The sequence below is a fragment of the Podarcis filfolensis genome (genome assembly GCF_964270895.1).
Source record: "Podarcis filfolensis genome assembly, chromosome: 6".
NCBI lineage: Eukaryota > Metazoa > Chordata > Lepidosauria > Squamata > Lacertidae > Podarcis > Podarcis filfolensis.
Genome location: NC_139609.1, coordinates 40802315 through 40820691, shown reverse-complemented (window position 1 = coordinate 40820691; position 18377 = coordinate 40802315). Strand labels below are relative to the sequence as shown.

Below are 18377 nucleotides of genomic sequence, written 5' to 3'. Positions count from 1 at the left end.
AAGACACCTAAGGACTTCCCGTCCTCTCCTTCTCCGGTGTCCTTCCTTTTCCTTCTCTTCCACGTATTCTAAGTTGCCAAGTTCTGCTCTTCTTAATAATTTTCTCTTACTTCCTCTTACGCTGCTGAATTTATTCAAGTCCTGCAAATCGGGTCACCTGTTTGTACTGATTTTTAAAATACTCTACAGAAGTTTTCCAATCTTTTTTATATTCTTGATTGTCTTATTCTCTTATCTTCCCTCGGCCATCCTCCTTATCCAGTAGATGACTAGGTGTTTCAATTCAGTTGATGATAATGCCGTGGTTGGTTGTCCGCCGGGACCTTTCCTTCTGCACAAAAGCTCCCAAATGAAACCTTAACCAAACCAAGTTTTATCCTGTGATATCAGGATGAGGAAAGGCAACTTGAAAGCCCCTAGGCACCTCTTAAGTCCATATCTTTGGGCAAGTATGGCTGTTCTGAGTGCCATTCCTGTGGTGGTTATCACAGAGTGCATGGGAATGATACACACACACACACACACACACACACACACACACACACGTATACAAGGAATAAAGGCAAACAGGAGTACTGTACATGCTTTATATTTATCCTGTAGTGGTTGCAAATAGGATTTGTGAAAACATCATTGGGGAAGGCAATTGTTGATTCTTATTAGCACCACATGTTGGAAAAGAAGACATGAACAAGGGCCAGATATGAGCTGCCCAAATTCTTTCAGTATATGTGTGTCTCAAGCACATACTGATAACTTTGTGTAGGGATGGGTGAGGTCTTATTCTTGTCTTGGATATTTGTTTATAATTTACATTTGTTGTGAAGTTACAATAGACTAAAACTGCATTTTTATATTTGTCCCTTAAAAAAATTGCTAGAATTTGCGAGAGTCGTGCTGGGAAAAAGCAGGGTACTTCTTTGATCTTCCGGATTTCTTATCGTGGAAAGCAACAGGTGCCACTGCAAGGTATGTGAAATACTACTGCATGCTTGGGTTTTTTTTTTACCATGTCTTTTCTTGTGTTAGTTTTTCGCCTTAATTCATTTTGACTATATGCAATGTATGTACATCTGTATATGATTTAGGCTACTTGGGAACATCTTGAACCTATCTTCTGTTGCTATGGTGCATTCCTGAACAAAATGGTTCTTGTGAGCACTTTTAATTCTTAGTATGTTGTCATTACTATTGGTCTCGCACTCCATTTCTGGAACCTGAGCCAAGCCAATGCCAGTTTTGTTCTTTGAAAGTACTGCCAGGGCTTTATAATTTCCGTAGAGACAAAAGCATCTTAACATTCCAGTTTAGGTGCAAAAAAGGCAAGAGAGGGAGCCCTCAGAATCCAAAGACTGACTTCAGATGGAGTAGAATATCTGCTTTCTGAAACCTCCCAGGACTGGTTATAAGTAAAAATAATTCTTTTCTTTCCAGGTTTCCAGGTACATGCATAATACAGTGGTACCTCAGGTTACATACGCTTCAGGTTATATATGCTTCAGGTTACAGACTCCGCTAACCCAGAAATAGTGCTTCAGGTTAAGAACTTTGCTTCAGGATGAGAACAGAAATTGTGCTCCAGCGGCGCGATGGCAGCAGGAGGCCCCATTAGCTATAGTGGTGCTTCAGGTTAAGAACGGACCTCTGGAACGAATTAAGTACTTAACCCGAGGTACCACTGTATGGCCAAAATGCTGTTGTGCCGTAAAATGTATACTCTATCAAGCCTCCCCAAGGCAGAATTTATCAAGAAACTGGTTTGTTGCTTTGTTTCCATTTAAGTGTGTGAGAGTGCATTCTACAGCAACCCTTCCAGAACTGGAACTATCTAGATTACCAGTTTCTCAAATAGCTTTCTATCAAACTACAAAGGAGTAATGGGTATGCATCTATGAAAGCTATTGCCCAAATGCTACTTAGCTCTGCATTGCATGGTGTTTTGTATTCAATTCATGTACAAAAATGTTTGAGATCTAAGTGGTTGAGGGAATCATAGAAGGTGAGACTTGATGCTAGCCACATTACACCTTACGTTTCATATAAACTGGGCTTAGCTACAAAATCCCTGACTATTTTAAAGGTAAGAGAATCTGGATTTCTAGTTCTAAGATTTGAGTGCTAATAGAGTGTGCCCTGAGGCAGAGACAAGGGTATATGCTTTCTTTTGTCATGGAAGAATTAAATGAGGAAGACTTAAATTTTGCGGCACTGAAAACTTGCCTCAAGTATTCAGTGTCGTCTTTTATGGAAAGGGTACCTAGTTTTAAACTTCGTTTTCAGCATTCTAGTGCAGGCATAGGCAAACTCCGGCCCTCCAGATGTTTGGGACTACAATTCCCATCATCGCTGACCACTGGTCCTGTTAGCTAGGGATGATGGGAACTGTAGTCCCAAACATCTGGAGGGCTGGAGTTTGCCTTTGCCTGTTCTAGTGGGTATTGGACCAAGATTATAGCAATTATACTACTGATAGGGACAGAGACAGGATGTCCTGGAAGGGGTGCTGTCCTCAGGGGCAAAGATTCACAATGTGACAGAGAAGTTGCCAAGTCTTATAAAACCCAGCAGATGGTAAGAACTGTTTGACAGTGGCATGGATTCCCATGGAAGGTGGTGGATTCTCCTTCTCTGGAGGTTTTTAAGCAAAGGTTGAATGGCCATCTGTTACGTACGATTTAGTTGAGATTGCTGGGGGTTGGACTGACTCTACAATTCTTTGATTCTGTGATAGAATCCGTTGGCTGCTAGTTATGGTAGAAGGAAGGAGAAATCTTAAGCACAGTCAACTACCATAAACCTTGTTGGGTCAAGAAGTCACACACATAGCCTCTGCTCAGTTGCAGCCCTTAGTGACTGTTGACAGTGGAAGAGAAACTCATAATATTTTAGTAGATCCTACACCTCCTAGATCCTTGGACCTAGGCTAAACCTCCACAGTAAAGGTTCTGTGTTGTCCTCTCTTTCTTATTGAGGTTCCATACTTAGAACAGCTGTGTTTAAAAAACCAAGCACATACTAGCACTAGAAAACAGTCAAAGCATTTAAAAATAGAATGGAAATGAAAATTCATATTCCATTAAAATAATAATGCTTTTGTTCTAAGGCCATCCATGATGGAAACTGATAAATAGACCTAGCCAGAGAGCTCCCTCAAGCATTCCTAGCCCCTCACAATATTGGAAAACATACAAAATAACAAACCTCTGTTTTGGAAATCATTGTCCATTGTGCTTAGTATTAGGTGGTTATTGCTTTGTTTGTTTTAAATCTTTTGCTGCTGTTAGAGGTTTTGTACACCGACGCTTCAGTCCTAAACACATTTACTGAGAAGTAGGTGTTATTGATTTTTTTATTATTATAAAAAAACACAACCCAATTGATTCAGTGTGCTTGGAGTTCAGTGTTTCGGATTGTTTTTCCTGCATTGCCTAATGTACCACAAATGGCTTGTGACTCTGTTGGGCAACTTGTACTTCTGCCACCAGCAGAATTGAACACACGTATTTGAAACCATTTTCTCTTGTGTTGATTTGTGGATGTTGATTTTCCCCTTTCAGAAAGCAGAAGCTTTCCTTTTTGCACATTCCACAAATAGGGGGAATAAAACCTAGCACAAGTAATACTTACACACATGAGTTTATCGTTAAGTGAAGTCATGCACGAACTCTGCCCGTTATTGTTTCCTAGCCGTTATTAAAACGGAGTCATAAACTAAATAATATTATCAATTCTGGGTGGCAATCTGAAGGGTAACTTGAGATGGGCATATTGAAAAATCTTTAATCTTGGCGGAGCATAAGATCTAATAGTAGCAGTAGGTTTAAGTTTCACATCCCTCTGGAGACCACCTTCCACAGTCAAAACTGGCAGTATCTCTGTGTGCAAAAGAGAGTCCAACTTTGAAATGCTGCCCACCCCGGGGGGGGGGCGCTTTCCTCTTTGAACAGCTTCTACCCTCCCTGTCTGGAACATCCAGACCTGGGCACCAGTTGCATGTACTGTAATTTAATCTTATCCTGTCCCCAGCAGGATACTTGCTAACGAGAGAAGGAGACTCAAAACGGGTGAAGACTGATTTCTTAAACCACAGAGCATCTGCGTTTTGATGCTGTTTGTTGTAGCCTCTATATGTGAGTGTTGCTGAGAGGGCAAGAAGGGAGAATAAAGCAGACGTTGTAAGCAGAAGTTGTTGTGCCCACTTTTGGGGGATAACATTACGCATATACAACTAAGAAGCTGCATCTGTTCTCTCCCCCAGTCTTCTTCTCAGGGAATGCAGTCACTGATGCTGCTGACTGACCAACTTAATCTTTTAAATCTGCTGGGAAATAAGCAATTGGATTAAACTGCAAGAATTTACGCAGTGTTTACACAGCCCTCCCACTTCTAATACTCAAGGGGATTTTAAGTGTTGTTTCTGCTTTGGTGAAGAAGAAAGATGGATTAAAAATCTAGCATAACTTTTTGCAGTTGCAGGGAAACATCCTTAAAACTCCCTTTACAGTGATGGAGAAATAGTTGTGTGTCTTTCAGATGTGGTTTATTGCTCTAAACATAAAATACAGCAGCTTCTGCTGTCTGTCCATTGCATCTACCTGCTGGGGACTCTTTGTTTCAGACGTGCTCTGCGTTAAGATGATGTTCAGCATCACAGCAGGCCTCCGATCCCATAAACGGAGTCTTCACATCTTCCTAATGAATCAAATCGATATATGTGTGAATTGAGCGCATTCGAATAAGTGTAGTAATACTGAATGTGTAATGCCTACTATAATAGTTATTGTAACTGTTCCGTAGATCACCAACAATCTGACAGATACAATGGCAATTTTTTGTTGTTGAATATTCAAGTAAGTCTGAGTAAGCCAGAATTTTCACCTTAAACTAGTCCTTTTGGAATTACTTGTGAAGTCGAGCAGTGCAATTAAGTCTGTGTGATTCTAATAAATGAAGAATTCAAAAAATCCATATCAGGACAGATCTTTATCAGGCCAGCTGAAATGCTGCAAAACAGTGTACAAGCTTTTGAACTCTAGAAAACTCTTTGTCCTCTTCAGAGTGCTTTCTCTTCTGTTCAACTTTCTGGGGGCCACATGCCTCTAGGGTGTCCCATATTTGGTTACCAAGCCATGAAGGTAGACATGATGACAAAGGAGCCAAGCATACTTGTGTGCCTTGTGTCCAGCCATCGTGGCACTCCAGGAGGTTGAACATGCCAGCTCCTTTCTCTCATGTCCTATTAGATATGGTAGTGGGCAGGGGCAGGTCAGGCCAAATGGCTTTATATCCTTGTTTAGCATGAGCCCTTAATTCATAGTTTTCCAGTTGGAGTTCATGGGAAAGCCTAGCTTAAGAAACCATAATGTCTTCGCCAAAGCAGGGCACACAAGGGGGAAAGTAAGGAGGGAGACCTAAGGGCAGAAAAGGTATAATACTGAAAAGCAGATCTAGCCAAGCTTAGGGTCCTGCCTAATACCAAATCAGATTGATTGGCCTTTTTTGCACATCACAGCAAACCATTGGTAATGGTGTGCAATGAATGCACTGATCTTGGCAACTTTGAGTAGGGAGGAAGCACACCACATCCAAACCAGGGATTTGTTACACTCCCAGGAACCCACAATCTCTACCCAGGATTTATTCTTGGCTTGCTTAGCATGATTCGTTGGAGCAAAAGAAACCACAATCCCTTCTTGGGACATTTTGCTAAGCCCAGGGATAGTGGCTTCTTTCCTGGCAGGGAGGAGACAAATGATTAAGCGGCTTACTATGATGTGTGAACTGCCCTCGACTGGCCCAGGTTCTCCAGGCTTTGAGGTGGGAGGGAGTCTTTTCCAGTTGTACCTGGAAATGCGAGAGACTAAGCCTGGGAACTTCATTAATCCAAGGCCTATGTGCTGTTACTGAACTGTGTCCCTTTCCTCGTCACCTAGCTTAAAGGTGGGTCAGTCCCCTCTTCTTTTATTCCTTTCAAACTTGGTGTTCTCTTATTCAGATATTATTGATTGCAGCTATTTACGTTTTGCGTTTCAGAAAATAAACCTACCAAGTCAGCTTGCAGCGTTCAAGTACGTATTTTAAAAGCACAATAAACAATAGGTAAGGGTAAAGGGACCCCTGACCATTAGGTCCAGTTGTGACCGACTCTGGGGTTGCGCGCTCATCTCGCTCTAAAGGCTGAGGGAGCCAGTGTTTGTACGCAGACAGCTTACAGGTCATGTGGCCAGCATGACTAAGTCGCTTCTGGCAAACCAGAGCAGCACATGGAAACGCCGTTTACCTTCCCGCCGGAGCGGTCCCTATTTATCTACTTGCACTTTTACATGCCTTCGAACTGCTAGGTTGGCAGGAGCAGGGACCGAGCAACGGGAGCTCACCCCGTTGTGGGGATTTGAACCGCCGACCTTCTGATCCTAACTCTGTGGTTTAACCCACAGCGCCACCCGCGTCCCTCTACAATAAACAATAATAACATGTTAAAAAGATGCCAGGATCCTTCTCGCATGGCAGTTGATGATAGTTCACCTTGGGGAGGAAGGGGATCTATCCCTCAGGATATTTAGCCTTGGGAAGCTAGGGGGCAGTCCAGCTGGGGCAGGTTCTGAGGTCACCTTTGCCTGCCTTTCCCCTGGAACTGAAATTTAGTTGACATTTATCTTCAGTTTCCAGAGCCTTAACTACTAGGTACATAGCTACAGTGGCTCTCTCTCTCTCTCTCTCTCTCTCTCTCTCTCTCTCTCTCTCTCTCTACGAGTTGTCTTGATCTCCAGCTATTTGGAAACTCTCAAGAGCAATTACAAATTTGACACATATATACTGTTTTCTGATAGTGCTGATCTGGACCAAAGAACAGTTAATGTGCTGTTCTCATAATTACAAGTATCCCAGCTGCAAAAAGTGTGACTATCTGATCTTGGAGTTCTTTCTCTCTCTCTCCATATATATACCAAATAATTTGATTAAAATGTATTTGCATCGTGATACTCGTTTAGACTTTGGTTAAGCAAAATTTGGAAGATGAAGGGAATAGGGAGCTGTTTTTCTCGAATGTGTTAGTAATCTTCTTCAAAGTTCAGCATTTGTATTCAGCAAGTGCATGACTCACCACCCTTCTCCACCCACCAACTATAAACTCCAATAAATTTTACTTTATATGGTGCTCTGGTTAAAGCTATTAGTAGTAATAATAATACTCTGTTTAAATGGGTAACTGATTCAGCTAGGGATGAGTGCATTAAAAATGCAAAACCCACAATGAGCTTCTGAAATCAAAGTGAGGAGGTTTTTTAAAATAAATGGGCAGAAGCTTCTGTCCCACAATCCAGATTTGGGAGATACTCAGATGAAAGTTTCTTCAACAGAGCAATATTTAGTCACAGATTATATTAATTATTGAAATAGTAACTAGAGGGAAACACCCAGATTTTAAGTTATAAAATGCAATAGTAAAATTGAATAATAGACAAAAATGGTATCAAATGAACAATTGAGGGAATTAGCTTTCTATAAACTACATGGGCTGAATTAAAAACTACTAAATCAAAGTCAAGCAATGAGTTGTCCTAGTAGAACTGCTTTTGTCCTGAGTTATCTCTGGGAACTGCTTCTGTCCTCATTACAAAACATAAAGAGTTGTACAATTCACAGTGAAACGTCATTCTCATTTTCTAACAGATTTGAAACATCTGATCGGGATGCTGCTTTATAAGGTCTAGCCAACCTTAAAATATTTTTTGTGGTTTTATTTGTTTCTTTTAACAGGTGCTTCGGGCCTCTGTTTTTAGCGATAGTTGTTCACTCTTTCAGTTTGTATGATGCACTTTTGCTTTCAGGAAAGAAAAAAAATGAACTCGTTTGTTATTAAAAAGGCGAGGGAATGGGGGAGGGAATCAGAATTGTAGTGGGTGTATGGCTGGCTGGCTGCCATTGAGATACTGAACTCTGAGCCAACCATGAAGTCATGCTGAACTTAAGGAGTCTCACTAATCCAAAGCACTGTGTCTTAATTTGACAAAGTAAAGACTTCTTGATAAGCAGGCCTATTAAAAATGTTGTTAAATGATGCAGGGAAGGGGGCACTGCTTGTAAGTTTTGATTGAGAATGAGAAATGTAGTGATATGAGAGAATCATCTCTTTCTTCTTCTTCTCCTGTTACTTACTCCCCCAAGCTGAAGAACAGCTTTGGCACTCTGCTCTTCCCTGCAGTTCTTGGGCTATGCAATGGCTTGATATGAAATTTGAGAAATGTATGTAGTTTTCTATTTCAGGAAAATGAGCTCAGGGATTGTGTGTGTGTGTGTGTGTGTGTGTGTGTGTGTGTGTGTGTGTGTGGTGTTGGCTCTGAGGCTCTCTTTGCTCTTGCCCAATGTGGCTTGTTTTTTTAATAAAAAAAAAAGTGGGTAAGAAGTGCCAGAGTCCTCCCCCCCCCGAATTTAGGCATTCTCTTTCCTTCCCTGCTTTAAAAATTGGATTTCTTAATCTTTTTTTACATCTCTTCTTCCTTGAATGCATTACACTTAGTAAAGGAAAATTAGAAAGCTACTGCATTGTAGAAATATATTCTGCCTTTTCTCTCCTTTTCTGTTTTAGTTCATTCTCTACCCAAACATTTTTGGGTACCAAAATTTAGCTGTAGCGTCAGGAGTCTGTTTTGAAGGGAAATGATGGTTTGGTGCAAGCAGGTCAACAAAGGATGAGAGGTTGGGCTAGGGTGGGGGGGGGGAAGGCTGAAATCCGCACTCAGCCATGAAGCTCTCATGGGAACCTTCAGCCAATCAGAGCCGCTCAACTAATCTAGCTCACATTGTTGGGAGGATAAAATGGGAGGAGGAAGAACCTTGTACGTCACCTTGAGGTCTTTGGACGAAAGGTGGGATATAAATGTAATAATAAATGAATAAAAATATTAAGCGACTCAGAGGGGAATCAGGGCAGAACCTGTCAGTTTGTGCCCGATGAGTCCTCCTGTTCCACGTGAAGAAATTGGGGCAAGATCTTCCTTTCTCTTTTGGTCTTCAAAGATCTGAATGGGCATGCATCTTGCTTAGTCGCTTCTGGTTTTTTTCAGTCACAAGGGGATTTGGTGCAATTCACAACAAACAAACAAAACAGAAGCTTGGTTTAACAGTTCAGAGTTTCTTCCCAGTTTATAGTCGTGCTTTGGAGTTGAATGTTAGATTAGCAATTTAGTGAAGGAAATTATGTGGCTACTATCGATTCAGCTTTGAGGATTGCTGGGGATTCTACTTCCCAAAGCAATTGAGGGACATTGACCTGATCTTGGTATATGCAGATGCTCTGGCCTTTTCCCTCTGCATATTACTTATCATATTTTTTGCCCCATAGGGTGCACCGGCCCATAGGACGCACCTAGTTTTTTGGGGGGGAAAGAAAGAAAGAAAAAATTATTCCCCCCCCCCAGGTGCAGGGCTGGGGCTGGGGAAGCCTGAGCTTCCCATCCCCCAGAACAGGCTGCTCTCCGCAAGCCTTGGGAGCCCTCCCATGGCTTGCGGAGAGCTACCCGAAGCCCGGGTGCGACTGCTCAGTGCGCCCAGGCTTCAGGATGCAGGCAGCTCTCCGCAAGCCGCGGGAGCCCGGCGGGAACTTCCGCGGGCTCCCAAGGCTTACAGATAGCTTCCTGAAGCCTGGAGAGCGAGAGGGGTCGGCGCGCACCGACCCCTCTCGCTCTCCAGGCTTCAGCGAAAGCCTGCATTCGCCCCATAGGATGCACACACATTTCCCCTTCATTTTTGGAGGGGAAAAAGTGCATTCTATCGGGCGAAAAATACGGTATATGTTTTTTAAATGCATTGCAGTGACAGCAGTAGCCACAAATATTGTGTGGTATTTAAGAATTCTAACATTGTCTTTTGAATATTCTAAGTGCTATCACGCTGTGGTGCTTTTGGAGTTTAGCTTGAATTGTCATCTTACTTACCTGCTCGTTTATTAAGGTATTTACATGCCACACTGTTATGCTGGCATTTCAGGGCGAGGTACGGTAGTGTTGTGAAATGCAGTACAAAAACAAACAAATATAATTAAAAACAAGTGCAATCAAGCAGTCAGTTAAAAATATACTTAAAATACTACAGTGAGCAGCATCAGCAGCCAGCAAAGGCCATGCTTAACAACAACAACAAAAATGGTATTTAGAGTAGAGTTTGGTAACACTGTGTGTGTGTGTGTATTTCTATGTGTGTGAATGCCATTTATGTTTGCATTCCCTTTATGCCCAGAGCAGCCTTTTAACTGGGAAAAGATAAGTGTCCTAGCAGCTCAAACTTCAGAAGTAGCTCATTTTTGTGCACAAGAGGGATATCAGTTTTGTCCAGCTCTATAACCTTTAAAATAACACACTGTTATGCTTGATCTGTCAAAAAAGCCCATAAAATCTTTGTATACTAAAGGAATAGGACTTTCAATAATACATTTTTAAAGCACTGACATATCTCGTGTGTGTTTTCATTGCTGAGTTGTAGTAGACCATCTGCCACCTTACGACTAAGTAAAGGATAGTTATTGATTTTTTTATAAGCCTCTGAATATGGCTTCTGTTTTCATTAGGATACTGTACCCTTTAACTGTCAGTTGTAAATGGATGTTCCCACATACTGAGAGCTGGTCTTTCTAAATATATAATATGTGGAGGAGTGTGCAGAATTCTTTCTGTCCTTCACTAATATGCCTTTCTGTTAAGCTGTTCCTTATATGAAAGGTTATAACTCACAGTTCAACCAACAGAAATTATATACAGTCAAAGACATTCCACAAGTGTTTATTTTTTATTACATGCAGCATGCAATTACATTTTAATTAGAAGACCCTTAGGGTATGGCTTTAGAGCAGCATGGAACAGTAAAAGTAGTGCAGAAAACTTCTAAGATTAAATGTTGCATTCATTACTGTGACAACATTCAGGCTTCTGATGTATGTAGATGTTATGGTTGATCATATAAGCATGATTATAGCTTTCATTTTTAAAACCAAGGATAATAAAACTTACAGCTACAAGTAGACAATATCTGATCTATTAACAGAAAAGGTACCCATGAATATTTCAGCTGGATCTCCCTGGAAATGTTTCTCAAGCCTAATATAAACTGCAATCCTCTTAGTACTTACTCAGAAGTAAGTTCCATGGGTTTGCTGCGCCAAGAAAGTGTGCATAGGAATGCAGCCTCAATCCATTCTGTCTCTCCCCAAAAAGAAAAAAAAAGCCAGCAAAAAAGGAGGCTGATATAATTATTTATTATATCTGCTTCTCCACTTCTGAGAATAATTCAGCTAAATCTACAGCTGGAAATATTAATTCATCTTACAAGTGTTGAGAAATAGCATATTTTGTTAGGGATTCACTTGAACGTGAAGTTGGGCCAAGACTCTGAACTTTTGCTGTCCTGTTCAACTTTAGAACTTGGAATCACATGGGAATACGTAACTGGGGGCCAGGGAATGGATTTTTGGGAGCAGCTTTTGTTTTTGTTTTTATTTATACTTTCAATCCCTCTACAGAATGGTTGAGCTGGAAGGTACTCTGAGGATCATCTAGTCCAACCCCTGGCAAAGCAGGGATTTCAAAATGTGACAAAGGGAAGAAACAGCCATTGAGCCTCTTTGTTGGTTCCTTCACTGGTGCCTTCATCCATCCCTACCTGCTGTAGGACGAAAGGCTAGAATACCTCTTGCTATGGCATGCAAAGGAGGAGGAAAGGCAAAGAGGCCAGCATAGATCTGTGTTCTTTAAAAGTGATAATTAGAAGTGAAAATGCTGCCTAAAACACCCTTCAGGATGTATGTCATCCCAAGTAAATGATCACTATTGCCTTTGTGTGTTGGCTTGGATCAGTTAGTTAATTGCACAGAAGTATAACTCATTACAAAAATGGTTGTTAGAATACTTGCCAGGAAATAAGGACAGTCCCCCCCGATCAGTTGGCCATGTGAACTTGACCTTGAAGCCACAACAAAGCTCCGACTCACTCACTCTACTAAAACTGCTGACTGATGCAAGAGCTTTTGACAACATCAATTTCCCACTAGCCATCCTGAACATTTTAAAGTTTATAAACCTGGGTAAATGAGGGCATATGTTTATTGAGCCAGATCACTGGTTCCAAAAGTTCAATTTCTTGTGTCTGTCCACGTTGAGATGAAGTGTGACACTGTTCCTTATAAGTTAAGCAAATTAGCCTGTGCATGAGCTGTGCCACTGGTATACGGAGGCTGAGCTCTCTCAGCTAATTCTGGGGTGCTAGACATTGAATTTTAAAATATAACACCTGTTAAAAAATAAGCCAGGCTGGCTTCCTGATGAAATAATTGCCTGGAGTGATGGACCATTAAGAAGAGTATAAAAGACAGGGTAAATGGACCATCAAGGAAGCCATCAACAAAAAGTCTCTCTGCCAATGCAGAGGGAGAAGTCCTGCTCTGGGCTCGGGGTTGTTGGCAAAATACAATGCAAAGTTAGCTGGGGAAGTTTCAGAATTGCAGTGGGCTGATGTAAGCAAGAGGCAAATAGTTTCATTTTTGGTAGCAGATGACAAGCTGGAGAAAAGGGGGTCACAGCACAATGTGGGCTGACAGTCTGAATCCAATGTGGCAGCAATGGGAGAGACAGGAACGTCAAGAGTATAAATCTGGAAGTCCCATTATCTTAGGCTCAGGTTGTATATTTGTGGAAATAAACCAAATATCATAAAGACACCACAGTCTCCACTGTGCCTCATTGTCCAGAAGGAAACACAGACCCTAGCAAGCGTTCCTGGTATCCCTGGAATCTCTCGCCTCTCAGGGACTGGGGTGGCGTGTAACACTATCTTTTCTTATGAAAGTTGTCCCTTTGATCAAACCCTATATAAAGACTTGAGGAGCAAAGCACATGACTCTTTCCTTCTAGTGGCATCCTCTCTCTCTCTCTCTCTCTCTCTCTCTCTCTCTCTCTCTCTCTCTGTCTCTCTCTCTCTCTCCCCACCCCCTCCCAATTAAAGTTTTTTCTTCATAGTGAAAGCAAAATTTCTACAGGGTATGCAAAGTTACTCCTTCCAATCTTGGCTGCACACAGGGTTTGTCTTAGAATTATCTTAATAGGAGGGAACTGTAGGTGCAAGTAGTTCGCCCAAAGTAACTTATGAATATTGTATCTTTAATGCTGAAAGCAAATCTGCAAGCATTATATTCAGACTTTTTTTTAACATGCCAGTTATTAAAGCAAAGGAAAAAAAAACCTCTGGTTTGTATATATGATAAAAGGCAGGTAGAACAATTTAATTTCATTAAATATTGTTTAACACCTCCCACCCCTTGGAAAAATGTTACTTAAGGAAACTGCTTTGAGCCAACCTTTTTGAATATCTGACTGGCTGAAATAACTTTAATATGCTGGAGCCTAACACCATTCATCTTTCTGTACCTGAAAATTTACAGTCAGATCAAATGCATTTTTAAAAAAATCTGTGAAATGCAAGTCTGATGTTTTATTTTCATAAAGTCTGAATGCTGCAGCTTAAAAAAAGAAGAAAAAGAGAGGAGAGAGAACTGTTTATCCTCATTCCAGACGTGAACCTTGGAAAGGTGGCAGAAAAAACAAACAAAGCCGCTGTGTTTTGGGGTTAGTCTGCATTCCTTTAAATTTTCTGACTTCAGCTTATGCCTCGATTTTTCAGGTTATTTGCCCTAAGACTTAACCACTTTGACTCCTGCTTCGAAGTGAGTTATTCTGCCATTCACATTCTTAGGAAAACTGTTCAACAATTTCAGAGCTTCGAATATACGATGTGTTCTGAGGGCTTTTATTTTTTCGTTAAATATTATTTTCTTCCCTACTATCAGCTTTCCCTGCTATGTTTTTACCAATTCTGTGTTATATGATAGGCCGTGCTATTTTTGCAGACTGCTTGCTTTTGTTTTGTTTGGAAAAGAAGCTCTTTATTGCAGTGTTGCTAGTCCATACATGCACCTGCTTTAACACGTCCTAGATGGAAAAACAGTTGGTGTGCATGGGTATTGACTGGTGTGTGCAATAAACACATTAAACACAATGGAAATCACTTGGCAGGCGTACAGAGCAGGGCACTTTACCTGTTGTTTATGCTAAAATTGCAACCTGTTGCTTAAAGATACGCACACAGTTCATAAAGACTGCTAAACATCAACCATGTTGGCTAATGCTAGCACTGCAAGGGGTGTATATAGTGTGTGAACATGGTTGTACATCAGTGGTTCCCAGTGTGGAAATCCCTGCAGGGGATTTCCTTGTGGGTGCAAAGAGGCAAGGACTCTCTATCACAGGGGTAGGCAACCTAAGGCCCGTGGGCCACAAGCGGCCCACGGGAGTCATTTAACCGGCCCACGAGCTGCCCACAAACTGAGCTGCCTGCCCGGCGAGTCCCTGCGCACTGCACTAAACCAGCGCAGTGCGGCATGGGAACTCGCTTCCGCAGTGCCGGAAAGCGTGTCTGCGCATGCTCAGATGCAGAAAATCGCATCTGCGCAGACACCCACACCGGAAATCCCGTCTGTGCAGACACAGACGCCGGAAATTGCGGCTGTGTGTGCGCGATCCAGCCCATGGAGGGATCTCCACTGGAGTAAACCGGCCCAGGCAAGGTAAACCTTCCCGACCCCTGCTCTAACAAATGAGGAATCGATCAAATTTGTCTTGAAACTGGGCTCGTTGTAAACCTTGTTTCCCCCTGCCCCAATGAAAATAGTTCACTTGTCAAGCCTAATTTTGAACTGAATGGGGACATGTGGTACTAATGAAGGATCTTCAGGAGAATTATGAGAATGAGATCAGGACCCCTCTCTTTCCAAGCAGTGCTACTGAGAGGAAGAAAGAACTCCTTTCCTCTCACCACCAGCCAGTTGAGTGAGATGGGAAGATGGGAAGGCTCCCGGGTGGGAAGGACAGGGGCCATAATGTTAGTCTCTTGTGTGTGCTTTAATTCAGATCCTGAGCAAGGAATATAAACATCAGCAAGGCTAAGGCTGGATTTTTGAGAGGCTCCCAAAATGCATTGGCATGTTTCTCCCTTATTCCGAAGAATCAAATTGACCTTTGGCCTATGACATTTCTTCACTGCTGCACTCCTTCTGCACTTGCTTTCAATTATTGTTTTATATTAAGAGGAATGGAACGGTCTGAATTAAAACTGCTGCATAAGAGAGTTCTCCAGAGGTTGTAGTAGTGGTGAACTCCACCCTTTTGGTTCACCCACGTCTGACAGCATTCAGTGTGAAACAAGTTCAGGCATTACTTAACTCACCTGGGAGGTTTAGGACTGCATATGTACTCATGCCCTCAGGTCAGTTTGTTGTTTAAAAACAAACAAGCATACCACATTATTGAGGGTCAATTTGAATTTTACCTGTATAGTAGGAGATAGAGGGGTTTTTTTTGGGGGGGGGGTGTTATTAGCCTCTTTTTTATGCTAATAACACTGCAGTAGATTTTATTGTTGTTTGAGTTTGTCTTTTTAAAAAGTAAGAAACAGATTGCTTATTGAGACATACTTAGGTTGCAATCCTAAACCCACATGCCTGGGAGTGAACCACATTGAACTCAGTAGGATTTACCTCTGAGGAGGTGGGCTCACCCACTTTTCTGTTCAGTCTGTGACTTCTAGGCAAGAGGTTTTTCTTTTGTCCTGCTGCTTACCCCAGGAAAATCTACTGTGTACTGCTGAATTGGAGCAAACATCAATTGGATTTGCTGCCAATTGATGTTCGTTCTGATTCAGTGGTAAACAGTGGGTTTCCCCAGGGAAAGCAGCGAGACATAAGAAAAACCTCTTGGACCCATGCCTAGTAGTCACAGTTCAAATGAAAGAAATCACAGGACAAAGGGAAGTGTGGATGGACCCATTGTTAGGATCATAGTGTTGGGATTTATTTGTTCCTCTTGTTCAGTGGCTAAGGAACGGACATCTTTACATTGGCTTGATTCTCTGAGACTGTTTGGATTGAGTGGACAAGACTAATAGTGGATCCAACAGTCAAGAAGGTGGTTTCTGCAAGTGCTGTAGAAGGAAGTGAGGGGCAGATAGGGCTCATCAACCTTGGAAGGTAGCCCGTCTAGGAGAAGGAAAACTGATCTTAAACTTCTGGTTGCCTTGTGGGACATCTTCGGAAGAAGAAAATGCTGAGGAGTAAACCCTACACAAATCTGGAATGACGTTCCTAATACAGTTGGATAGCGCCTTGCACACCTCCTTCCACCATCTCCTGCAGCCAAGCTGGTGTGAAATGTATTGCTCTGCTTTCTTTTGGACTACACTAGCAAGGCAAGGGGGGCGGGCCTTGTCCCTTTGGCAGCCCTACACCTATATACACATACTCCCCAGGCTTGCGCCCGGAGATCACTTCAGTGCTACTAACACCCCCGGAGGCACACTCCATTGTCTCTCAAAACAGACTGATGCAACAACAACCTGTTTTTAATGGGTTATCAAGAGTTTTAGCATTTTAGTTTCTAGTCAAGCAGTATATAAATATTGTTAAAAACAAACAAACGTTACCTTTAAAAAGTGAATGCTTACCCAGTTATTTGAGTATTGTTGTCAGTACATAGGCATCGGAATTATGAAAATGATTTGAGGTGCTCAAGATTGATCTGCCCTTTGGTAGAGAAACACTTTCCATTAGCAGCTGCTATGGTTGTCAAAAGAAATTTCTCTCGTTAGTTTAAAGATAACATTTTTTTTATTCTCATATGTGTAGTTTGACACTTGCCCTCAGTGATAAATGCACAAATAAAGAAAAGGAAGATGAATTTTGACAGCTTTCGACTAGCAAGAGTCATCTTCATTATGAATAATTTATTTCCTCTTGTATCAGACATCTGTCAAATATCAAAGATGGTGGCCAGCACTGTTTGGTTCTGTACTTTCAGTCTTTGAATAAAGCAACACAACATTTTTAGAACAGTCAGGCTGCTCTAGAAGTACCCTTCCTGTATATTTTGTTCAATCATATGTATTGACTGCAGTGTTTGGTTGTAAATAACACAGTTTTTAGAAACTAGCTATGCATAGCACAGGTGTGTAACTGGTCTTCATAATGTCACCAAGAAACCATCTGACCTGCTCCGTGTTTTCTTTTTTAAAGTACCATAGATAAATGTGTGAATGTTCATGTGGTGCTTTAAAGAAAAATAATAATTGTAATAATTGGGCTAAATGTTTAAACTGTGAACAAAGAAGATCCAAGTTCAAATATTTACTCTGCCGTACAATTTGCAAGGTAGCAAAACAACCTCCCAGCCTTATCTCCGCTTACAGGATTGCCCTAAATATTCTTAAGTAACATACATAAAACTGGGAGCACCCCAAAGGTTAGTCAGCCTGTCTGCAGTTAAGGTAGATCTGCAGTTACATCCATACTGTGCAGTGGTAACGCTGGGAGGCTGTTTGCTGCTTTGCACATTTTAGGGCAGAGTCAAGATTTGAACTGGGGTCTTCCTGGTTCACAGTTTAGGCATTCAGCCCAATTATTACAATAGTTCTGTTATGCCATGCAAAGCGATTTATGTTTAGCAAATGGATCCTCGTATACATTTTTGGTGACGTAAAGCAATCAAACTCGTGGACTGTTGCCCATGAACAGCTCAGCACACATAACAGCTGCAATGTAAAGCATTTTCCACATGTAGCTGTAATATATAGGCTGGTTATGAGAGGACACAGTTCAGGAGGCCTGCAATTTGAATCCATCATAGGATGGATTTCGGGCTCTCACAAATACGCAAGTTTCTGGAATTTTAAGATGTGGCTGTATGGATAAATAGAAGTCCATATTTTTTCAAAAAACAAAACAAGTACTGTTTGTATGTTTTTGATTAGGTGAGCGTGTCCGTGGTTGCAATGGTGGTCTGTTTTCACCCAAATTGCACTCTGGATAACGTTGTTTGCTTAAAGATGTTAATTGAAGGTCACTTCCAAATTTGGGTGAAAGAAAGACTGCGAGAGAATTCCCAAAGATCAAAGGGTTCTGTTTATCTTGTTACATTGTCTTTGAAAACAATCTGGTTGTGTACAGTATCCGTTTCTGAAACTATGTCCAGTGTTAAATATAACATGGACTCTTGCCAGGGAGTGGCTGAAATTAGAGAAGATTAATTGCACATGTGGGTGTAGAAAATTGCAAGGGTGTTCTCCTACCCTGACAGGAAAACCTTTGACTTTGTGAAACAGCATGTCTGCTTGAAGAATACTCATAAAGTAGTGGGATAGTATTTTTCAAAAGTAGTGTATGGAATATTTTGTTTTAGGACGAAGAAGAATGCTAGGTTACCATACAGATGTCTGAAAAATTCTAACCTTTATGGTCCTGTGGAATTCAAGGATTTCCTGGAATTTCTTCTAGTAGACACAGG

The 18377-nt window shown here is 41.5% G+C and overlaps 1 protein-coding gene across 2 annotated transcripts in view; it reads left to right on the top strand.

Moving 5' to 3' along the window:
* FGGY (FGGY carbohydrate kinase domain containing) overlaps positions 1 to 18377 on the top strand; it is a 136898-nt gene that overhangs the window by 27852 nt on the left and 90669 nt on the right. For both annotated transcript variants that reach the window (XM_083621280.1, XM_083621281.1), the window contains exon 5: positions 881 to 969. In XM_083621280.1, coding sequence (XP_083477406.1) covers positions 881 to 969 — 89 coding nt within the window. The remainder of the gene's footprint in view (positions 1 to 880; positions 970 to 18377) is intronic.